Source organism: Neopsephotus bourkii, unplaced genomic scaffold (assembly GCF_033783945.1).
Source record: "Neopsephotus bourkii isolate Nb327-2 ecotype Australia unplaced genomic scaffold, CSIRO-AGI_Nbou_v1 NB_593, whole genome shotgun sequence".
Taxonomy (NCBI): Eukaryota; Metazoa; Chordata; class Aves; order Psittaciformes; family Psittacidae; genus Neopsephotus; species Neopsephotus bourkii.
The window spans coordinates 608,388-632,909 of NW_026901094.1; the positions used below are offsets into that span (position 1 = coordinate 608,388).

The 24,522-nt window shown below is 46.9% G+C and overlaps 1 protein-coding gene across 1 annotated transcript; it reads left to right on the top strand.

The window, feature by feature from the left end:
• Positions 1 to 2,460: 2,460 nt before the first annotated feature.
• LOC133211289 (ATPase family AAA domain-containing protein 3) lies at positions 2,461 to 24,297 on the top strand. The gene is made up of 16 exons (XM_061351508.1): positions 2,461 to 2,630; positions 3,080 to 3,156; positions 3,287 to 3,388; positions 4,609 to 4,668; positions 4,935 to 5,004; positions 6,275 to 6,440; positions 7,179 to 7,248; positions 9,101 to 9,256; positions 9,473 to 9,529; positions 10,417 to 10,542; positions 11,292 to 11,416; positions 13,642 to 13,693; positions 14,562 to 14,632; positions 17,236 to 17,403; positions 17,966 to 18,074; positions 23,982 to 24,297. The coding sequence occupies exons 2-16, from the start codon at positions 3,112 to 3,114 to the stop codon at positions 24,156 to 24,158; spliced, it is 1,554 nt and encodes a 517-aa protein (XP_061207492.1). The 5' UTR covers positions 2,461 to 2,630; positions 3,080 to 3,111; the 3' UTR covers positions 24,159 to 24,297.
• The last annotated feature ends 225 nt before the right edge of the window (positions 24,298 to 24,522 follow it).

Sequence of the window (24,522 nt, forward strand, 5' to 3'; positions counted from 1 at the left end):
GTAGCTCCAAAATTGAGGGCTTAGGGCTGTAAAGACATGCCCATAGTTCTGCTAACAAACCCCACATCAGTGGGAACACCTTCCCTCGGCAACGCTTGCTCTCTTTTAGCTCTATTGCTTATCTGCCCTGCACATGGCAGTGTGTTTTTAAGCTGTGCTGTACATTGGAGAGCCCACACACAGCGTGTGTCCATGCTGCAAACCCTCTGGTAGCTCTGCTTATGGGCTTCCTAAAGCAGCTCCTTCGCTGGATTCATCACATCCAGGTCTAGGGAGCTTTTGCCTTGGGCTGCCTTCTTGTAGATGAGGAAGGGATAGGAGGGAAGCAAGTCATTCATTAACTCGATAAGAAGATTTGCCATGATTTGTGTTCTCCTTTGGAATGCGTGTTTGTGACTGATTAATGTGCATGGAGCCTGTGTCGAGGGGAAGATAAAGCCTCTGGAATCACTCATGCAATAAGATAATCTTGTTCATTCTTGCTGTAGGACAAAGCAATTCTGCACAGCTCCCTGCCTCGTTTACTCGTGCATTAACGTCTCAGCCGCCCAATTGTAATGCATCATTTTGAAGGCAATTAAATATACAGTACAAGAGCTACCAAAGGATTACTTTGTTCTTGATGGCAGCGAGGGCAAACCTGTTGAGCAATTGTGTTCTAATGAGAAGTAGTCCTCACTGGAAAGCATTCCTCCCCGGATTTCACAGTCTGCTTTACATGGAGCTCCACTGAATAAAGGTGTCAAGTGTCTAAGTAGAGCTATATCAGTCTCAATGTCTCGGCTTCAGTAATAAGGAGCCAAAGAGTAAATACTCCTTAAATCCTGGCAGAACTGGCTGTATACATGAACATGAAGTGGGGCAGGTGAGTGAAATTAACTTTGATTTAACTCAAGCCTAATGATTTCTAGGGCTATTTGAGCATCTCTGCACTGATAGCATGGGTATGACACCCAAACACCTCTATAGGGTGAGAGCACAACCCATCACGGCCCCCAGGCAGAGGTCAGTTCTATGTGTGTGGACATAGACCACATTAAGTACCTGCACTGTACTGTACAAGCACAGCTGTAGTTCAGATGAATGAGCTGATTGCTCACAGCAATGTGAGAAGGGTTCTATCTGCATTTGGTGTTTAATGACTGTAGCGGATGCCTTCCTGCTACAAACAGCCTTAAATCTGACAGCTTCCCTAGGAAATAGAAGCCAGAGGCACTCTGAAGGCGTGGAAGCTCAGGGAACGTCTTTATCACACAGAAAAGGTGAAGGAAAAGATTCCCTCAATCCAGACATGGTGCTGATGGCACAAGCTGAGTGGGGAGCCTGATCTTAGCGAACTGGGCTCATAAACAGCCTGCAAGGGCAACTGTCGGTGGTTTAGTGCTTGCCTTTCCTTTTGTACTTCGCAGTGCTGCCATCAAATCATTATGAGCCATTCAGTATCCATGCATGGAGCCAAGGTGAGAAACTAAAGATGGGAATGAGAAAACCGCAGGTAAAATATGGTTTAATTAGGAGGAATAGGCCTGTAGCAGCCATCAACTGCTTCTGCCACTGCACTGGTAAATGAGGCAGTATGGAATCACTGAGTCATTTATTTACATATATATATGTATATATATGTATGTATATATGTATATATATGTGTATGTATATACACATATATGTGTATATCTATACATATGTATAAATATACATATATAGACACATATATATATTTAGAGCAAGAAATAGCACTGATTTATTTATTATTTATATATTTGGGGCAAGAAACGAGCCTCCTGGGTCGCCAGCAGTAAATGATAACAATATTATTATGAACAATAAGTCAGATATAAACACCAAGCATTCCGCAGGAATTTTTTGAGGGAGTTAAGTGTGCATTTAGGAAGAACTATGACCATTTCAAGGCAGACACTTGACTGACTGTCCCAGCCTGTGCCCCATTGATGAGCACACTCCGGCTGCATTCTATGTTTTACACCGTTTCAGGCCACAGGATCTCACACACCACCTTTACAGCCGTGACTTTTACCGCTCCATCTCTGCCTTTTCCCTTTATTTCCCCATTATTGGGTGTTTTCCCTTCGTTTCCGCCATCGCAGGCGCAGCCCCGGCTCCCGTTCACCGCCCTTAGCAACCCCACAGCGCGCCCGTTGCTACGGAGGGCATCCCTGCCCTAGTTTGTCCTTCTCCGCCCTCCGTCCAACGGCCCCGCCCACTCTCCCTCTCCACAGCCAATCAAATTCCTCCCTCTGACCAATCCGGAGGTGGGCGTGTTCCGTGCGTGTGACGCGCTTCGCGCGACGGCTCCCTTGTCCAATAGGAACCTTCCGGCGCCGCCGTCGCGCTGGGAGCGGCGCGTCCGTGTCTCCCCTGCCGCGTGTGCGCGCCGCCGGCCGCCCTCATGTCGTGGCTGTTCGGGCTCAACCGCGGCGCGGCCCCCGCGGGCGGCGGGGACGGAGCCCCCGGTGGTTCCGGCCTGTCCCTGCCGCCGCCCCCCGGCGGGGCTGGAGCGACCACGGGGGGAGCGGCCGGGGAGCGCCAGCAGCCCAAGGACAAATGGAGCAACTTCGACCCCACGGGCCTGGAGCGGGCGGCCAAGGCGGCGCGGGAGCTGGATGCGTCCCGTGCGTGAGGGGACATGGGGCGGTCGCAGGGTGGGAGGTGGCGCCTCGCGGCCTGGCGGGTGTGGGAGCGGAGCGTGGGCCCTCAGCGTGTTTGGCTTCATCCGGGGCATGGGGAGGGAGAGAGCGGGGATGGGGCACCTTGTCAGCGCGGCTTTGGGTCATGGGAGTGCTGAGGACGGGCTGGAGGGGGCTTGGAGCAAGCTGCTCTAATGGGAGGTGTCCCTGCCCGTGGCAGGGGTTGGAGCTGGATGAGCTTTGAGGTCCTTTCAACTCAAACCAGTCTATGTGAGCGTCTGTCAGCAGGGAGGGTTTACACCTGGCTCTTGCGCTGTGCATCGGGCACCCTCAGCATGTGAGAGGTCGGGCTGAAGGTTGATGAGACCAAGTGTTTTCTTATTTGATTAAATACCTTTGTACTGCCAATAATCTCCTCTCGCTGTTGATTTCAGGCCATGCCAAAGATGCTCTCAGTCTTGCCCAGATGCAAGAGCAGACCCTGCAGCTGGAACAGCAAGCAAAGCTTAAGGTACGTTGGAACTTGTCATTCATTGTGCAGCCAGCCTTCCCCAGGCACTTCTTGTGCAGTTGTCACCAGCGTTTCTCCATCAGGTGACCTGTTGAGCTCTGTTGTGATGATTCTCTCTTTACCTTAACAGGAGTATGAAGCTGCCATAGAACAACTGAAGAATGAGCAGATACGGGTACAAGCAGAAGAGAGAAGGAAAACACTCAGTGAAGAAACAAAACAGCATCAAGCAGTAAGGGAATGAGGGAAGGGCCAGTCCTTGCTTGTCTCCTCCTTTATGGAAAAAGCAACGATGCATTAATTGAACTTTTAGGGAGGTGCTGTGGAATGTGATTAAATACATTCGTGTCTAACAGTGTTAAAGGTTGAAGACTACTGGCTTATTAAGCATATGTGTAAGCCTGGACAATGAGATGTCTCTTAAGTTGGTTGGGTTTCAGTCTTAAGCAGCCTGCATCCTCACTTCTTCCAAGTTTCATCTTTTAGACTGGAAAAAGTAGCTTAAGAGGGGAAGTGATGCAAATCTGAATGATGCAATGTTGGTGCTTTTTGGTATGTTTTAGCATGAGTTACCGAAGTGACAATAACACTGAAGTGGGGGAGATATAAGCTAGGTTTTATGCTAACAGTTTACAGATGGTGACTTTCTACTTTGGGAGCATAGGATATTAGGGGATTGATTGATTCCAGTTGATGCTCTAGCTTATGAAGATAGGTAAAGCTGTTTGGCACGTGTTGGTTTTTACCCCTTCAGAGTTTGGACTTTGGACGGGGCTGGCTCAGGAACAGGCTTCACAGGCATCTGCTTTGTTCATGAGTTACCTCTTGAACTCTTATGGTTCACAGGGCCTCATTTGAAGTCAGAGCAAACTTGATTACTGATGTACTTCTGATGTGCCATGCTTTACAGTTGTTGAGGAGATAACCTACAAGCTGTTCTGCCCTCTGTATTTGGAGCAGAGAATATCATCCCTTGTACAGAGTCCTCCTTGCTGGTGGACATGGGCCCTTAGAACGCTTTCAGCTGAGCTTAGGTGATGTAGGTTCATTTGCCAGTTGCAGTGGAAAATCAATGAGAGAAATTAATGAGGAACACAAAAATCAAACAGAAATATCTGACAGACGGCATATATTGACAGTTCTATCACATGCAATCACCAGACTAGGTAATGTGCTTTAGAATATGAAAAGCATGTTGTTCCTGGTAAAGTAAGTCTCCTTGTCTGGGCCACTTGTTTCTTTGGGTTTATGTGTGTGACATCTGACAATGATGCCAGACTATACTGATTTTTGATCATAAAGAGTTGTGGTGCTGGCTGAGGATGTTTTGCCCCAATCTTTGCTCTGTTCATATTCAAACCTGAGATTATTTTTCAGTTTGTGTCCCTCAGGACTAGATTCTCTCTTAAATGCATGATCTTTATATTCTGAATGCTCCTTTCTGTTTTGAAGCGAGCCCAGTACCAGGACAAGTTGGCAAGACAGCGCTATGATGAGCAGATGCGACAGCAGGTATGACCTTCCTTCTCCAACGCAGCTGGGGATGCAGAGTAGCTTTCTTAAGTCAAAGTGGTGATCAGGAACTGCCCTAGCATGCTGGCCAGTGAGGAGTGTGGGATTAAGAGTATCAGTCTGGGAGATGGGAAGAGGAAGAATGCACTTCAACCTGAGCACTAGTAGCTTCTTGGAAACATTGGTAGTACTTAAGCTCATCTAAATACCTACTTGACTGAGTTCTTAAACTTTAACACACCTTTTGCTGGCATCTCTGCCCACAGCAACTTGCTAATGAAGAGAATCTGAGGAAGCAGGAAGAATCTGTGCAGAAGCAGGAAGCCATGAGGCGAGGTAAGATGGCAATTTACGGAGTGGATGGGCACATTGCTCAGTGTATCAATCTTTGACTCCTTGGGTTATGTGTTCACATCATACTGACAAGTAATGGTAAGGTATCAAGTAGCTGGGTGGCCCAGTGAGGATTTCTTGCAGTGATGCTGAAGATGGAGGTGCTGGCTGTGAAGTTCTCATCTCATATCCTGGGTTATTCTTAGTTTTCTCATTCATTCTCCATTCACGTCAGTCTTTATGTTTCTCTTGCAAATCTGTGTACCTGAAGTTCCAGAGCTTCCAAAATCCTGTTTGGGATGGCGTTTTATAGCAACTCCACTTTGTTTCTCTTCCTTACAAGCAGTCTGTGTTATGCTCTGTGTAGTTACTTGCCCAGGGTTGTCCTTCCTTGTCTGTAGCATGGCACCCTTCCTCTCTGAAATGATGTTGGTGAGCAGCAGCAGTGCCTCGCATTGAGTTTCCCCCCCCTCTCTGTTGCTTTATCCCTTATGGTCTAGCTTGTCTCTGGCTAAAGTTTGCCCTGAGCAACTTTTCAGGTCATGAACTTCCATAACTGAAGCATGCAGTGTGCATTGCAGTGTGCCATCAGGAGCAGGCCACCTATCTGATGTGTGATCCCTCTGAGCACAGAGGGGAAAACTCCTTGCCTGTCTTCTGTAATGCTATACTGCCTGACTGTCTTTTGAGGGAGGGCATTAAGATCTTAGAATCATAGAATAGTTCGGGTTGGAAAGAACCTTAAGATCATCAAGTTCCAACCCCCCTGCCATGGGCCGGGACACCTTGCTCTAAACCATATCACCCAAGGCCTTGGGCAACCTATTCCAGTGCCTCACTACCCTAACAGGAAAGAATTTCCTCCTTATATCCAATATAAACTTCCCCAGTTTAAGTTTTAACCCATTACGCCTTGTCCTACCACTACAGTCCCTAATGAAGAGTCCATCCCCAGCATCCCTATAGGCCCCCTTCAGATACTGGGGTCTCCATGCAGCCTTCTCTTCTCCAGGCTGAACAGCCCCAACTTTCTCAGCCTATCTTCATACAGGAGGTGCTCCAGCCCCTGATCATCCTCGTGGCCTCCTCTGGACTTGTTTCAACAGTTCCATGTCCTTTTTACATTGAGGACACCAGAACTGCACACAGTACTGCATCTTGAAGTGTGCTGCTCTGGCTGTTGCGAGGCCAGGGTGAAGCAAGGCTTCTCTTTGACCTGGGATTAAGCCAGCCCAAAAGGTTGTCCTCTCCTCTCCTTGCTTGCTTTCTACAGCTACCGTAGAGCGAGAGATGGAGCTGCGGCACAAGAACGAGATGCTGCGTGTGGAGGCAGAGGCGAGAGCCCGGGCCAAGGCCGAGCGGGAGAACGCAGACATCATTCGGGAGCAGATCCGCCTCAAGGCTGCTGAGCATCGCCAGACGGTGCTGGAGTCCCTCAAGTATGTGCGAGCAGGAGAGAAGGGCTTGGGGTTGTCTTGCTGCCTGTGCAGATCGCTGCCATCCTGCAGGGACCTTGCTCTGTATTCCTGTAAGCTCTGAGGGACAGCAAAAGTTAGCTTGGGTGCTCTTGTACTTGGAATGATGGGATTTGTAGAGAATAGGAATGCAAGAGAACACTGTCTTTCACTTGCCTTGCTACACCATCATCTGAATGGGAACCAAAGAGGCCCTTAGTGTTGTAAATGTTACACGGTTTTTCTAACAGATTACTTCAAGCCTTATTTGCTAAGATTGAGACTCAGTGACTCTGAAAACTCGGAGTTCTTTCAATCTCTGAACATGTGCCATAAAGGTATAAAGCAGTTTATATCCAAAGGGGTGGGCATTTAGGTTTGTATTTGGTTCGCATTAGATCCTCTGAGGCTTTTAATTTAAAAAAGAAGCAGCTTTAGAAGTGAATAGCTTTTATTACAGCTCAGCACCAATGATGTGGTAAAGACAGAAACTGATATCTTAATGCCAAGTGATTTTCTGGCTTTAATCCCAGCTCTGGTGTAGACATCAGGTAATTATAAATGTATTTGCCATCCTTGTTCATGTTTCAGTTCCCAGCTGAGCCCTCAATGAGCTTTGACTGGTTCTGAAGAAGATCATTATAAAGTTGTCTTGTCAGTTGTTCCAATTCAGTGTTTGAAATCCCTTTCTCTCCTGCTTGCCTTGCTGCTTGCTTACCACAGGACAGCTGGGATGCTCTTTGGGGAAGGATTCCGTGCTTTTGTAACAGACTGGGATAAAGTTACAGCCACGGTAAGATTGTGACCTACGTCTATAGCTTCCTGGAATGCCTGTCTGTAAATGTATGTTAAACTAAGTCCCAACCTCTGGAACTTCAGGACATGATCTCAAGCTCCCTTTGCTGCTCATCTCACAACTTTGCATCTGATTTTGATGTAGCTTGAAGCATTTAGAGAACTGTTGAATAAGTTGATTAAAAGCTGGACCAACATCTCTTCACAGGACAAAGGAGCGTGGCATTGACTTCTTATGGACATTAAGTTGTTTCTTAGTTTACTACTTCCACCCAGACTTCACAGGGAAAATACATTTTGGTATCCTGGCTTATTAAAATGGACATTTTGCTTTAAGTCAGTCACCACCATCTGCTCCACCCTCTGCTTTTAGACACACAGACTGATGCAAACAACACTTTGCTTGAGTGCCCTGGGAGAACAGGACGTGCTTTTAGCAGATCCTTTTGTCATCTGTGGGCTGTACCTGGAATGCCTGCAGCCCTCCGGGCCTTTTGCACATCAGTGCTTGGTGCTTTTACCTGCATATTCTCTTGACCCAGATAGCAGTTTCCTGCATTATGGTCATTTTTGCATCTGACAAGCTCTTGTCTTGTGAATTTGGGACATTTAGCTTAAAAAGCAGGTGTATTTTTGGAAAGGAGATAGCACAGCTGGAGCTTCTGCTTTCTGTTGCTTTGATAAATGACTGTAAGATAAGAATTAGCCAGCTATTTTAGGGTTCCTCTAAACTAGCCCTGGCTTTTCAGCCATTCCTGCCTGCTGCAAGGGCTGCTCTTTTCCTGCCTCTTTGCCCACAAAGGTTCTGCCTAAAGCTTTTGGGGTTTCTTGGGGTTCTTTTTAGTCAGAAATTCATCCCTTTGCCAGATACTTCATGATAAACAGATAGGCACTGTTAGCAGGCTGAATTTTGGAGTTGGCATAGTAAGTGGGTGGGTCTGAGTGTGAAAGGCAAGTAGTTTTCCTCTTTTGGTACAGTCTTAAACCTGTATCTTGTAACATGAATGTCAGTGAAGTCCAAAAGGCTGAAATACTTAATCTCTGCTTGGATGGATCTGGTGGATCAACCTTTAACTGCTTAGTACTGGATGCTGCTAAAGCAGACTGTGTAAGAGTGCATGGGATCATTGTCATGGTACCTTGTTCTTAGAGGGAGGCTGCTAAAGAGGTGGAGTCTCTTTTGTATTCTAAAGTGTGTGTAAACTGAGATGAATCAGGTGATCATATTCTTTGTATCTTGGAGCTCACAGTTCTGAACTGCTCATGTTTCCACCCAAAACAGAGGTCATGTCACACATTTAAGCAGAGTGAAACTGAACAGATGGTGTCTCACGGCTTATTGAACAACACCATCTTTGTTGTCCTTGAGGCGTTTGACCTTGATCTGCACTTGTAGAAGTCTGCTTACTTTAAAAGCCGCTGCTGGAGCTTGCTCTTTTGTCTCTTTTGTTTGTAACACTGGAAGCTAAAGCTTCAGCATGATGGGAGATAGTGTTTTCTCATAGGAGCTTTATACCTTTGGCTTGTAGCAAACCCTGGTGGTTATTTATAGACTATATATATACTCAGTTAAATGTCTGCAAAGCCACACACATTTGATTAGGGAGTACATACTCCTGGGCACATGACTCTATGCATTATTGTGCTTCCTCTGCCTTTCACACTGCAAGAACACTAGATGCTTTATGAATAGGGACTGTGAGACCTTGACTGTCTGAACAGGGATAAAACGCCTCAACAGAAATGAACCCCGACTGGTCAGCATCTGTCCTGAATCTTAATTCCCTACCATAGGCCATGCTACACACAACTGAGCTTCCTTCCTTCCTTCCTTCCCCCTTTCTCTGCAGGTGGCTGGCCTAACCCTGCTGGCAGTGGGGGTTTACTCTGCCAAGAATGCCACAGCAGTAGCAGGGCGATACATAGAAGCACGTTTGGGCAAACCCTCCCTGGTGAGAGAAACCTCACGCATTACTGTGCTGGAGGCACTGAAGCATCCCCTCACGGTAAGGTTTAGCTTTGGCTTTGTGTTGCACTCAGCTATGAGGATGCACAGCTCCTTCAGCAGCTCTTTGTGTCAGGCAGGGAGCTGTTGGTGGGTCTGTGAATTAGAGCCTAGGTGGGCTGAGCTCGTTGCAATTTCATATGACCTTCATGTCCAGGTGAGTTGTCAAATCTGTGGTTGATTCCTATATGTCAGTAATTGAATTTGTCCTCTCTAGGTGGGTAAACGTCTCACCAGCAAGGCTCAGGATGCCCTTGAAGGAGTTGTTCTCAGTGTGAGTACTCTGTTTTGCTGTCTTGCTCTGGGAAGGATGTCTTCAGAATCCAAATAAGAACGGCTGTTTCCTCACTCTCAGTTCAAAAGCTGTAATTCCAGTAATTCTGGAGTCATAGCACCCTTGGGGCACTGAGACTATAAATAAACTCCTGTGTTCAGTGTGACATGCATTAAGCACGCTGTTAACCTTTTATCCTCTGCGGAAAGCAGCTGGAAGCCTTAGTTCAGTCATTGCTGTGCTGCAGTTTTTCTCTGTAGTCAGCATGTTAATATACAGAATTCCTCTTGTCTCAGATGATCTAGGATTACTGAACCTAGATCTACTTGTAAGCCAAAAAGCCAAGAAGCAGGTGCATTTGCCCATCTTGTGAATGGTTCTTCACGTGCTAAAGAGGGCTGCTTCTGAATTGGATTCCTGGATATCCTGGCTATAAGTGCTGCTTGAAGCTGCTGAAAGAAGATGCTTCTGCAGAAATAGATTTCTGCAATATCTTTACAAATGCAGTAATAAGTATGAACATGTTTGTGACTTAAAAAAGAATTAGTACTGCAAATAGTTACTTATGTTTTGACATATCCCTCCTAGGGCATCCAATAGGAAGTGAATATTTAGGTGTTACCATTTCTGGTAGTAGTTACTGCGCTGCTTCCTGCACTGCTGCTGCTTCTTATGAAGGAATTGTAGCCAAGTGGACAGAACTTTGGGTAAATCCTGACCCAGAACAGGAAATGGCCCTGGTCTGAAGTAATAAGCAGCTGAAGTTAAGGCTTAAAGCTTGAGACTGTGGAAGTGCTGCCTGCTTCTCACTGGTACTGATCTGTGAAGCTGATAGATGCACATCTCTGGGTACTTTCTATTTGTTAAGTTTAACTCTTTTCTTGCAGCCGCAGTTAGAAGCACGTGTGAGAGACATTGCCATAGCAACAAGAAATACAAAAAAGAACAAAAGCCTATACAGGAATATTCTTATGTATGGTCCCCCTGGCACTGGGAAGACGCTCTTTGCCAAGGTAAAACCCTGCCAAGGTTCTGACAACCTGCATGTTGCAGGAGGCTCTGAAAACATCATGGTCTAATCACCCGCTCTAGTCTGAAGTCTTTTGCTGTAGTATTGCATTAACACTGTGTCCCTTTGTTGGGAAAGGAGGAAAGGGCATCAGCTCTAACTTCGTGCAGTCTCTTGGATTCTAGTGCAAAGCGTGGGCAGAAGAGCCCTTCCATCTGGGAAAGGCACTTGGCAACTGCCACTTGTGAAATCCCAACACCAGCCTGCAGGCTCATTCCCACCTCTGTTAATTTTGTGCTCTTGTCTAAACAAGGCTTAAAACACAAAGGGAAAAGTCTGGTTTTTGTCTGAATGCTCGCTGGTTCACTGACCACTTAACTCCAGGCTTTTAACTTCTTTTTAAGCAAATAGCATTTTGAGTCGTGTTAGTGAAGTGTCTTGTGGAGGATAGAATCCTGTTATACACTAGACCGTGAGGAAAACAGTGGAAGGAATGAACAATCCACAAAGATGAAGGTTTAAGCACTGCTGAGAGCGTTAAAATTTCATGCATTTCCACAAGCCTAAACTTCCATCGTTCATTCCCATTCAGAGCAACGCTAAATCTTCCACTTCTGAGCCTTTAGGTGACTAAATTAGCATTCTCTAAGAGCATACTTACCCTCTGCAAGGAAACACGCTGATAGGAAGAATCTATTTCTCTTTCTATCCTCATCTTGGAGCGCTCAATTCCCTGGTTTTGTTTCTTCCCAGAAATTAGCCGTGCACTCGGGCATGGATTATGCCATCATGACGGGTGGCGATGTTGCCCCCATGGGGCGGGAAGGAGTTACTGCCATGCATAAACTCTTCGACTGGGCAAACACCAGTAGGAGAGGGTAAGTAGAGGTTCCTCTGAACCCTGAATGTGGTTTCTTGCTCAGAGACTCGCTGCAATGATGTCTTTCAGGTGCCTAATCTCTGTTACTGTATGATGCTCCTGCACAGATGAGGTGTATCATACAATGCTAACCAGGCATCATATCTCCTACTTTTCCTAGAATGAGTGAGTTCTTGCTGCCTGGTAATGTTTAAAAGACTGGAAGGTTTTCAGTCATAGCTTAATTCTGCTGATCTCAGGAGGCATGTGCAGATATTGCCCTTTTAAAGGCTGGGACACATTGCTTTCGTGGTGATTAGTTTTCTGACTGCAGTTAGAAGACTTAGCATGAATGGAGGTGCAACCAAGTGTTTATGCTCTCTGTGTATTATGTTCCCTCTTGCAATTGCTCAGATTTTAGACTCTGATAGTGTCTGGATCTTGCTTTTGGTTTACTTTTGAGTCTTAAGCAGAAGTAGTGAATTATAAGAAATAAGAAGGTAAGGGGGAGACAGACCCTCAAGGTGTTAGGTAGGTGTAAAAGTCACAAGCTGCTGTGATTATTCAGCTTTTAAAGCAAACTTTCATCTGCAGAAGAGCATTCATTGAGGCTAATCTTGACTCCTTTGTTTTCTAAGAGTACGTAGTTAATCTGTTCACACTAGTGTAAATGGATTTTTGCAGTGCAGAGGTACCCAAGGAGTTGCTTGTCCAGCCAGGATATTAAAATGCAATAGAGAACTTGCAGTGGGTGTCACTTTGGGGTTTTGTGCTGTTTTCATCCGAGGTTTTCTCTGAATGTGGCTAATGGGTGATTTATATGTTCTCTGATTGCTTTAGATGGACATTATCTTTCAGTGTCTGTTTTAATCTTCGCTGCATTCATCATCAAAGCGTTTCTATTTCACCTTTAAAATCCCCAGAAATAGGCAGAGTAAATGCCCTGAGAGTTTTAAGTTTCTCCAGCCCTGAGGAGCTGTAGAAGGAAAGGGGTAAGAACTTTAGGTGAGCTTAGAAAAAGAAGTAGGAATTGATGGGAGGATACCCAACTGCATGTTTCCACTCAAGAATTCTCTTTCACAGCACTGTCTGGGTCTGAATTTATTCTCTGTCCTGATATTCTGTGCATTTGAATTTCATACACTTAGATAGCCATCTCATGGAAGTCATGATCAAAGATTACATGTATCTATATACATCAGCATTCTAACTTCCAGTAACATTGGGGTATTGAAGCAGGTTTTATCCTGGATATCCAGCAGTGTTAGCTATTAGTAGTGTTGGCTTTATTAGCTGAAAGCCCTTGTGATAGCAGACACTTCTCTGCACAGACTGCCACTGATTATATTATCAGACAAGCTAGAGTTGAGCAAAAGATGTTAATAGTCCCTGAAATGCCTTGACAGAAAGCTGGTTTTGAAGCTAGGCAAGAAGGTAATACAAATTGTGACAGCTTTATGAGCAGCTTGCTTCTGTTATTGATAAACATCTTCCTGTGCTTTGTCCTTTGGGAAAAGCACAACCCCTGGGTTAGAAGTGAATTTATTTGTGTGAATTATTCATTGACTTTATTAATTCACTTCTCCACAGTAGTAAAGCCATCACCTTATTGCTGGTGTGGTTTGGAAGGGAAAAGCCCCACCAAATCGCAGGGGAGGATTTGAGGCTTTCAGGATGGTATAGGGAAGAATAATGGCAGGAAGATGCTGTTGTCACCAAGATTTCTTGTCTGCTTGCGGTCTTGTTGCCCTTGCACACATCTCTATGAATAGGAGGGAATGCTAAAATAAGCCCTCACTAATTCTTGGGGAGCAGATGTGTATTTCCAAGATCCACTCCAAGTTGGCAGCAGCATGCCAGCACTGTTAGACATGAGCCCATTGCCAAACCATGTCTGTGAACAGTCCCATCTATATTTAAAACCCTGAAACAGGTTAAGGTTGTGTGCCCTTCCTGAACAGCAGGAAACAAAACTCCAGAGGCCTGGAGTCAGTTTTATGGCCAGAGGTGTCTTAAGCTAATACTTCTCTCTTAACTGTTGGGATGGGCTAAGTGCATGCAATGGGAGACTTGCTGTAGCTTAGCTGACAAATGCTGCCTTAGGAAATGAACTTGCTTGTGGGATCCTTTGGGCTGACATTTGGTCACAGCTCTGGGTGCCTGGTAGTGGTACAAGAGAATTCTTGAGCCATTTGAGCCTCACTTACCTGTCTCCTATTACTGTGTAGTGCTTTTCTTTTACAGCCTCTTGCTGTTTGTGGATGAAGCAGATGCCTTTCTGCGGAAGAGGGCAACGGTAAGTGCTTTCTCTGTCTATTAGTTGTCCATGCTGCAGAGTTAGTCAGCCAACAGCCTTTGTGCTTAACATGATCAGCTAGCTTCAAGAGGCACAAGATTAAAACTGGCAGGTGCCTTACTACTCATCCAGTGAAGTGATGCAGAGACAAGACATTAGCATCTTTCAGCTGAATGGAATGAGCATCTCAAGACTGACTTGAGAATTCCTCCCTGCAAAGGATGGGTGACATAATCTTTTTGGAGGTTTGCAGGTGGCTGGGCAGTAGGAAAGAGGTGGTGTATCTTGACAACAAGAGATGGTTGTTCACTCTGCAAAGCTGGTACCCTGCAGGGCTCATGTACCTGGGGAGGTTTTCAGAACAGAACTGCTTCTCACTACATTAACAAAGCTACAGTAGCATCTTCCCCTATACAAGTGATTTATGTTTTCAAAGTCAGTCACTATATTGCACATTAAATCTGGACCTGCTGTTTGAACCCCAATGGTCTGTTTAAAGAGCTGTCCCTAGAAGGTTACTTTGAATGTGTAAGTGAATTCTTTGCTGTGGCTTATCTTCCTGTAAGTATCTTACTGGACTTCCCAGCTAAAATAGTGTTTAGCAGGGAAAGGCACCTGGGCCAATGGTTAGAGCCTGGGGTTTGAAATTAGGAGAATCACTGTGGGTAAATATTTAATGTCTCTGCTGGGAGCTTTAATTCATAACCTTTCTCCTGGGTGTATAAATTGATCCTTTTTCCCCTATGGTATTACAGTGCTTCTGGGTTCTGCTGTAATGCAAATGCTTGACAATATTGACAAAGCTTAAAGCTGTGACCTGTCTTAGGTCCCCAAGCAGTTGATTTTCCTTGGGATTTCATCTTTGCAGGAGAAAATCAGTGAAGATCTCAGAGCAACTTTAAATGCATTCCTGCACAGAACAGGGCAGCACAGCAACAAGTAAGTATCCCGTGTCAGCCCCTACAGTGGTTGATGTTTCTCTGAATCGAGGGAAGTCTGTAAAGGGTCTGTGGTATGCAAATAAAGGTTGGAAACATGATCTGGGCTACTAAGGACTTGAAAAGATCTTCATAGAATATCCCTTTTCAGTAGAACAAAGGGGAACAGTGTTGGGCCCATGAAAATCAATGTCACAAAAGCAATGCAGGGTTGATGCTCCATGTTTCGCCTTGTCTTCCAAAACGCTTCAGCTGGTGCTTGTTTGAGCTGCTGTTCCTGTCCATGTTTGCATGCTGAGGGTGGGTTTCAGACCTTGAGACGAGCGAGTTTAAATCTGGTTCCATTTCTTTTGCCTGAGCTGTCTGCTTGGAATGTCTGTGTGCAGCGTTGCACATAAAGGTAGGAATCCCAGAGCTGGCTCCCTCATGGCTGTTAATAGATTTGCTAAACACAGATGACTGCAGGGCTGGCTTGACAGATGTATACATGTGTGGGGACTTGTTAAAACCACTGCAGCTATAACTGGTAGTTGCTTGTGCATAGCTTCTCTGTACCCTCCTCTGTCCCACTGAGATGCCTTGGAAGATCTGCCTGTCCAAAACAGGTATAGATTGCTAGGAAACAAATTGTTGAGCCTGCAACAACCTTGGAAGATCCTTGGTTTTCCCTTTGGGAGAATAGCAAAGCTCTTCTGGAATGAGATCTGGAATTGCTCTGTAAATGCTGAGTTGAGTATAATTATTAAACAATGTTGTACTTGCTGTCTGCAAGAATAACTATAATAAATACATACTGCTGCTTAAGATAGAAATCCACTTTTCCAAGGTGATAACCAGATATCCTGAGCTCCTCAGTCTTTTACCCTGTACCTGCAAAAGGTGATGAAGATGCTAAGATGGAGCTGCAGCCCTTTTAAGAATAACATGCATGTTTTAGCTTTAGATAGTTCCCTTTTTCTAGGAAATTGCCTATTTCACACTTGTGATGTCTGGTTGCTGTGGATCTAGTGATGGTTTTGACCCAGTTTATAATCATGCTGCAGGGCAGTGACTGGCAGGGGTGGTGAGGGGGACAGTTCTTTGCCCTCATGTTAAATTGCTTTAGGAGAGCTGTGGGCATGCTTGCTTGGTGCTGGTGGGTGCAATGCCTTCACTCAGTTGGGCTCTCATTTTGTCAGATGTTGAATTCGACTCTAATTTCAGCTGTGAGCCATCCTAGGAGGCTGAAGATGTCCCTGTGAGTCATGCTCTGCTGTTTAACTTCTGAATAGCCTTATTGCTGCTTTGGGCAGTAAGGATTCCTATACCCATGAATGGGAGCTCGTTTGAATAAGTCTAATCATGCATGTAAATCTAGCTGGTTTGGTGAGACCCTGAGGAGCAGTTACTTCACCAGTGAATTGTCAAGTGTTGTGAATTGCTGGCTTCAGCTTCCCAAAGAATTTTGTGCATCTTGCTGGATTGATTGCTGACTGTATCATGTTCATGATGGCAGTGTTCAAGGCCTGCATGCCAGGTTGTGTATCAGTCCTTGATCCAAGCTCTGTTTCTGCAGGGGCTTGGAGAAAACCCTTGTTGGTAGAAAAGGATTAGTTTCATGCCTGAGTGGCTCTTGGGCTGGCAAAGTTCTCTTCAGAAATGACAGCAAAGAACACAGCCCCCTGTAGACTGGGATTTAAATAGGCTGCAAGAATGTCAATATTCCAATAGTGTGGTTAAAAGCCCATTTCAAATTCTGATGCACTGTTAAGCTGGTAACATCAATTAAAGCATTAAAGTAGGATGGCACGGGGAAGTAGCAGCAGTAAAAAGCAAAAGGGAGGGTTTCTGGCTTCAAAATGCAGCAGGAGAGAGCAGGAGCTGGAAGCTGGCATATCTGAACCATGGAGCAAAGCTTGGTAAAACAAACCACCTTTGTTTCATGGTACCCACTGTGAATGCGTCTTTCTGCACACATTAGGTAGCAGGAATGTGTTTTCAGTCTGGCTTGAAGGAAACAAGTCAAATTTACCTTCCCATGCACAGACCCAGCAGTGGTACATTCCCCTTGTTCTTAGTCCAGGATGAGTCCCTTCAATGCTCCACAGCTCGTTTTGCTGGCTGAGGCTTCAGTAGTGCTGTTGGCTCTGTTTGGCAGCCGTTCATACCTTCAGAGCAGGACTAAGACAGCCCCTCGTGATTCCAGGGTGCTGTGCAGTTAGCAGCTTGATGTCAGTTCCCCAAACTGGGATCTAAACTGGAGTTACGTATGTGCCAGAGAACGTTCTCCGTATTGTCCTGCCTTGTTCCAAGGTTTCAGATGTCTCTGGAAGGGACTCTTGATACATGTTTGTGGTATTCCTAACTTGAGGTAAAGTGATAAATCAGGCTTTTATGGCAGACTGGGGAAGGCTGATGATGGAAAGCTAAGTACCGAGTTAAACCTCAGTTCTAAACTGAAACAGCACTGCATGTCGCTTGCAATGCTGTTACAAAGCTGTTTCTAAGGAGTCTTTGGGTGATGAAATGTCACTGGTACTAGCCATGGCAGTTCCCAGTGTTCAGGCTGGTTCATGGATTTTATTTGTATGGGGTTTCAGTCTTTCCCTCATTTCTTGCTTCCAGGTTTATGCTTGTTTTAGCAAGCAACCAGCCTGAGCAGTTTGACTGGGCCATCAACGACCGCATAGATGAGATGGTGAACTTCGATCTGCCCCAGTTAGAAGAGAGGGAGCGGCTTGTGAGGATGTATTTTGATCAGCATGTCTTGAAGCCAGCCACAGAGGGCAAACAGTGAGTATGCCCCCTGCACAGCTCTCCCACCACATAGGGTTCTCTTTCTCTTATGGTTTTTCTTCATCTCCTTTTCTGTGTGCTCTGCCACATCATCTGTAAACCCACTTTGTACATTTGGAGAGATGCCTCTGGCTATCCTGTAACAGGATGTGATGCCATCCTTGAATTGCATGCCATGGTTTATTGTGCCCCTAAAATTTAGGAGACCAGTTACTGTACTGGAGGCAATGATGCAAGTAGGAACACTTGGAACTCCACATATCCAAGTACTTGTCCTTGCTTGGCTTAACAGAGACAAATCAGACAGTGACTCATTTCCTTCTTGCTGTGCAGTGTTGTACTTTTCGGTCTTAAACCAGGTATGCACATTTCTTTGTGCCACTGAATTGGGCTTTCTGGGCCCAGGAGAGCAGCTTCTCTGCTCAGACTGGATCTTTCTGCAGAGATTGATCCAATCTGATCTCTGATTTCATTGTAAGTGTTGGTCTTTACAAGCCTACTCCTGACTCCCTCACCCTCCTGTCCTGTCGTGTAAACCAGTCCTTGTTCTGCTTTCTAGACGTTTGAAACTGGCCCAGTTTGACTATGGGAAGAAGTGCTCAGAGATTGCCAGGTTGACAGAGGGCATGTCTGGCCGAGAGATCTCTCAGCTTGCTGTGGCATGGCAGGTAAGCAGGGCTTTTATCACAGGGCTTCTTGGTTCTTATTCCCTTCCTCAAAGGTTTGAGTGACCTTGTCTCACTTTGGAAGTTTTGTTATGTCCATAGTGTGGTACTAGGATGCTGCTTGCTCTGAGGTGGGGATCAGAATATCAGCATAATTCCTCATCTCATAAAGAGGAGCAGTTTTTATCAGCACTAATGGGAAATCCCTTATGGAATTTAAGTGGAGCAAGTGAGTTAGGAATGGGTTTGGCTGAATCATGCTGGCCGTTACTCATGTTCCAGCCCAAGAAGCTCAGTAGAAGAGAAGCCCAATGTTGTTGCCCATAGGAATGTCAGCATTAGGATACTAGAACATCTTTATCTCACTGCCTTTAACCTATAGCAAGACTTGTTAACAATGGCTTTTGGTTTTGCCTATGTAAAGCATTAAGGGAATGGCACTTCAGTAGGTGTGGTTAAGAGCCTCTCTCTAAGCACATATGTTTTAAGTACTCTTAACCTAGGTTGATCTCTTTAAGTACTCATCACCCAGGTTGGTGTTTTGTGTCTGGATCAGCACTAACAGCTTGTTACGAGTAGCTTTGTAGCTGATGCAGTGATCCTTCTGATCAGGGGAGGATTAATGCTGCAGTTTGACAAGCGTTTCTGCCAGCGTCAGTCCTGCCTCATATTCCTGCTATGCTTTCATTGCACTGGTACACCTCTTTGTATGGCTGGAGTATGAACTGGGTCAGGGGGCTGATCAGAGTTAAAAATAGCTTGGGAAGACATTAACTGCAGAGCTGCACTGCTGGGTTGGCACATCGGAGGGGTGGATCAGGGGAGGTAGGGGCTCTATGAACCAGCGTAACTGGCACAAGAAAATGCTTATCAGCCTTCCCTCAGCTGGATGCAGCAGCTCTAAGTGGTTACATCCTGCAGACAGGACTGTTAACTCTTGAGTTAGTGGTCTTTTAAGCTCCTTTTAAACTTTTGATTCAAGATGCTGCATGCCAAAGGTGGCTGATGTGGGCAATAACCGGATGTGAGCAGCACCTTTACGAGGGCACACTTGCATTGTAATCCGTTTGTAAGCTACAGTTTGGTCCACCTTGTGTGCAGAGCTAGGGAAGCTACAAAAGGGCTTAACCTGAGGATTTAGGGAGCCTTTTCTGTGGCTCCAGTTAAGACGAACATCAGGACTTCCTACTCAGTTCCCTGCTTGCAGTTTCTTTTTCCCCCTCCTCTCTCCACCCAAAGCATTGTCTCAAGCTAACAACACAGGAAGAGTTAGAGATGATGTGGAAGATGAGGAGATGAAGGGCAGGGAAAAACATGGTATCTCTTTAACAGTCTGATTCTGATCTTAGCCCCTTGCAGAGCTGGTAAGCAGCAGATGTTGTGAGCCCAGTGTGCTTTAGACTTGAAACACCTATGTCTAGAGATATTCAAGCTTCCAGCACTGTTCTAGGTAGGCTCATCACAACAGCTGCTGCAGTGCAATGTGCCTGAGGTCTCTGCTTAATAAATGAATTCAAGTGACCCATTCTGGGGAAGATCACGGCACAAAGCCCTAAAGAAAACCACGGGCTGGGAATGCTGGAGCATTCACAGTTTGCACAGTGGCCTGGCATGACTTGGAGCTCATCCTCCAAGTGTAGGCTTAATTGCAACATGCCTGTCACTCACCTCCCCTCAGCTTTGAATGTGTGCTTGCTTCATTAGTTTATTCTTCCAACAGCATTTGCAGTGCTGCTGTCTGTGTGCATTGTACCTCTGTAGACACATCTTGGACCAGCACTTCAGCCAGTGTCAGGAACACTGTGTCACAGCCATAACTGCAGAGCAGCAGGCTTCATCGGTGGTGTCTGTCCCCCTGCCTCAAGCTGCCTGGAGCCTTGTTGCTTGCAGTTTTAGCCCTAAACCTCTGTGAGATGAAAGCTAATCAAAGCACCCATGAGGCACAGGTAGTAGTGGGGAAGGCGGTGGGGAATCTGCATTGCTACTCCTGCTTCCATTCCTGAATCTGTGGGATTGCTGGAAGCAGACAGGGAGCTCAGGAAGGTGTTTATCATGGGCTTGATGGAGACTTTTGCTGCTAGGATCCTCATCAGCTCTGCTTAGCCTGCATGGGGTCATCTCTTACGGCCTGAGCTGAACCTCAGAGGTGATGTGGGGAAAAGCAAAGTGCTGAAACAGCAGGAGGAGAAGCCACCACGGCTCAGAGTAACCTGGAATGGCAGCATAAGGCCACTCTGCTGTCCCATGGCCTCACGTCCTTTCCCACGAAGGTGTTTGAGTGCTCTGCCAATAATGCTCTTAACAAGAACATCTCAGTTAAAGTAGAAGCCTGAGCAATAGCTGCAGCTTTCAGAGGCTTAAGTCCACTCTGAGCTGGGTTTGAAATCAATGGCTTGTCATTAGCATGAAGTTCAGTTCACTGTTGGCTCCGTCTGGCTCTGTTTGCCCTGGATTTACCAACCAGAAACAGAAGGAGCAGGAAAGCAGAGGGTGTAACCTCCAGTGCTGGGGAGAACATCACTGCCTGGCAGAGCTCAGTCTGTGTGCTGGAAATCCGTTTTAATCCCTTCTGTGGAAGACCGAGCATTCCCTTTTGTCCTTGTGCTTTTCCATTCCCCACATCTAATCCTTTATGAATACAGCATGGATTAGATGTATTTACACACTTAAACAGTCCCTTCAGATCTGTTCATAGTCATGTGCAGACTTCCTAGTTCTGCACCTTGCCCTTACACCCATTGATACACCTTAGATAAAACACCAGGAAAGCAACTTTTCCCTGTTCCAAGCTGTAATCTCTGGAAAACTGTTTTGGCAACACTTGCAGAGAATCCCCAGGAGTTTTATGGCCCAGTGTTAATGACAGAGGTGAGTTTCCTGCCAGGCTTTGCCTCTTGTGCCACGGACTTGGATGCCTTTTTGCTCCTTGAACCTTGCTTATACTTAATTCACCTGCCTGAGCAAGCTATGGATAGAATTCCATGTTCCTGCAGTGAGCTGAGCTGAAGGGCAGCACAAGTAAGTGAGGGGTTGGAGCAGGCTGGTTTCATTATAGATGTGGTTCAAACAATACAGGTTAGTTTGGCCAAGTTAAACCAAACCATGGCTCCTGGCTGAAATGACAAGTCCAGCCTCAGTGACCGAGCATCTCATCTCTGCTCCAACCCTCTGTTCCCCCTTTGCTTTCAGCTTATTTCATCATTGGATTCAGTTATAAACCATAAAGAGTTGCACTGGAGAAGATGGGTTAAAATGTGGCCGTGCAGAAGGTGTAGGTCTGAATACAAATGAAGCTCAGAACCATTTCTCTCTGTGTGCAGCTACTCCCAGAAGGGGCAGCTGCTTCTCCCATTTGCTTTCTTGACAGCGAGGGCCTAAGGCTTTCTATAAATAGAAAGTCATTGAGAAAATCAACAGAGCGTGAACTGCACAGCTTTGCAGGAGTTTCCACAGTGGAATTTATGGGCTATGCAGTGGCAGGAGGAAGGGAAGATATCCTCTCTGTTCCATGGACCCACATAACACAACCCAGGAAAGCACTCGCTCCATTATAAACCACCAAATCCTGCTGGCTGGAGGGATGCATTGACAAAAGGGGGCTGGATGCCTTTGGTTTGAAGTGCCCAGTCATGCCCTGAAGAAGAAATAACACACAAAGGGAGCTGGGTGGGTTATGGTGGTCGGTCAGAGAGGATGCTTCAGCTGAACAGGACCTTTCCCCCCACCACTTGTACTGTGGTGAGGGCAGGCAGGTCGTGTTGTGATGAACGCTGGTGGCAGCAGGCAGGTGATGGAAACAGTGTTCTGCTGCTTGTGGGACTAACTGCCTCATTGCATTCAGGATGCCTTCTGCTCCGCTGCTGCCTACAGAGGACAAGTGCCTTTATGCAAAGTGAATTCTCTATTTGCAGACCTATTTCTCTGCTCTCCTTGCCTGCAGCCAGTGTTTGCTCTGAACTTGAAGTATGAGCATTAGCTTAACTTGTCACTTCTGCCTTAAGGAAGGATTAGAAAGGGAAGGATCTAGGCAGAGGATGTGATGCTGCTTGCAGTGAAAACCAGTGCTTGCCAGCTCTGTGGGTCTGTGTGCCACTCTTGTGATTTAACCAAGCAGGGGCTGGAAACCAACCAGGGTAACCCTTTCCTCCTTTCTTGATGTGTTGATTCCTCCTGCAGTGAGGCAGCACTGATCTAACAGGCACTGTGCTGGGCTAGTCAGTACCGTGATGCTGCAGATCAGTGCAAGAGCTTACCCTGGGGCTTGTCTTCTGTCTGCATCAGTTGGTGCATAAAATGGTCACACTGTAGTTTCCTCCTGTGGTGCTGTTGAAGGAAACCTCATTGCTTGGTGTAATTGATGCTTTGCACCATTAATGATTTATGGAGCCCTTAGAAGCACACTTCAGCCTGTTGTGAAAGCCAGTTCATATTCCCAACTGGGATTTGGGGAATGCCCTGCACACAGGAGGGTTGGCTTGTGCCAATCTGTGGTTTAGATGAGCTCTTAGGCAGAAGCTCTTCCCTGTGAGGGTGCTGAGGCGCTGGCACAGGGTGCCCAGAGAAGCTGTGGCTGCCCCATCCCTGGCAGTGCTCAAGGCCAGGTTGGACACAGGGGCTTGGAGCGAGCTGCTCCAGTGGAAGGGGTCCCTGCCCCTGGGAGGGGTTGGAGCTGGGTGAGCTTTGAGGTCCCTTCCAACCCGCACCAGTCTGGGATGTGATGGAGCTGTGGACAGAAGCGTGGGGCTGCTTGGTGCAGGCAGCATGGGTGGGAGAAGCTGGAGGGGATCTCACCCTGCTGAGCATCAGGCTCCCTCCTTAGCATAGCTGCAGAGGGAACCACAGGACTGAGCTCTCAGGAGCCCTTGCACAGGGAGGAACCAGATTTAGCAATGTGTAGCTTGGAGTTGCTGTGTTACCTTGGAGATGGGCACAGCTCACAGCGTAAGCATCCTCCCCTTGCCTGGAGGTACTGCTGCTTGTGTTGCCATCTGCAGAATGGCCATGGGCTGAGCCCTGCCTGCCCTGTGGGTCTGCACACCGGTGACAACCCTTGTGCTGCAGCTCAAGAGCAATGACACCAGTCCTGTTTCCCCTGAGCTGCCACCGGCAGTGCTGTGGCTGCTTGGCGAGGATGGAGAGAGCTCTCAGCCCTTTCTGCAAGGGGCAGTGATGGATTTGTGCTGCCTCTCAACCCAGTGTTGGTTTGGCAACAGCGTTGGAGAGACAGGAGCTGGGGTATGAATGGGGCAGGGAGGAAAGGGAAGGCCCCACAAGTAGGTGAGTGTGGGGTGGTAGCTGACACAGCCCAGGAGTGCTGCAGGGTTGGTTCCTAGCAGAATGAGCCAGGAAAGCAAGGTGAGCGCACCTGAGCCATTGCTTTAGAGGTGCCACATTGCCCGTGCTCACCCTGGCACTGATGTTACCTCTCCTGTGTAAGTGTTTAAGCATTTTCCATTGCCTTGCATGGAGTCACTCGCTCCCCACATGCACCTATTGCTCTTTACCTTCTTGGCTTCATACGTGCAGTGCTTTTAAAGCAGGAGAGGAAATTGAAGCAAGCCAAGTGTGGCTGCAGCCTCCCCATGCTGGCAACGTTCAGCAGCGTGAACCTGTGGCCTTGTCTCTTCCAAATGCAAAGATCTTGTCCCCCAGGACCTCCAGAGGCAGGGAAAGGTGCTTGTTAGTAGCTCAGAGACAGACTTGAGTGCATCAAGGAACATCTTCCAATGATGTGCCAGACACTGGGTACCAGCACTGACTCGGAACAAGACTGGATGTCGTACTGGGTCAGGTGGGGACAAATGTGCATGGAGAAGATGAGAGAGGGACCAGTGTGAGCTCTTCACTGATCCTAGGAACTCATCACTGGTCCCAGCACTAACTTGTGTGTCTCTGCCTTTGCCTCTGCAGGCTGCAGCTTACGCATCAGAGGATGGGGTTCTTACAGAGGCCATGGTCGATGCCCGGGTAGCTGATGCTGTGCAGCAGCACAAACAGAAGATGGAGTGGCTGAAAACAGAGGGTGCTGAAGCAAGCAAAGGGCCTGGCACCCCCCCTCTGCCTTTCCCCAAGGGGACACCCGTGTGAGAAGGCTGCAGGCTTCAGACCAGCACATGTGGGGCTGTGGGCATGGGGGGAACCCGGGAGGGGCTTTGAGCAAGTGTTTGGTGGAATCATTGGTGAGAGAAATGTGGCCCTTGGGGCAAGGGGAGCGCTGCCTCGGTCTGCCTCTGATTCATGGCCTTAAAGGGCACCAGAAACCAAAAGGGTTTCAATGAGCAGAAGGGAGTGAATTAAAGGACCCCCTTGGTGAAATGCTGGTGGCTGTGTTCATCTGTGAGGCCTGTCCTGCTAAAGAGGCCAGGACTCCAAATCCTCTTCAGCCATCTGGCACTGGAGTGTCCCAGTGCCATGGGTCTGTGGGAACCCAGGCTGTGTCCAAGCCTCTCAC

What these genes read in the sequence shown, in the direction of transcription:
- LOC133211289 (XM_061351508.1), top strand. Translation starts at nt 3,112, where the DNA reads ATGCAAGAGCAGACCCTGCAGCTGGAACAGCAAGCAAAGCTTAAG. An exon ending in ATGAGCAGATGCGACAGCAG is followed by an intron (nt 4,669 to 4,934) that starts GTATGACCTTCC and finishes CTCTGCCCACAG; the next exon opens with CAACTTGCTAATGAAGAGAA. An exon ending in TTGAAGGAGTTGTTCTCAGT is followed by an intron (nt 9,530 to 10,416) that starts GTGAGTACTCTG and finishes CTTTTCTTGCAG; the next exon opens with CCGCAGTTAGAAGCACGTGT.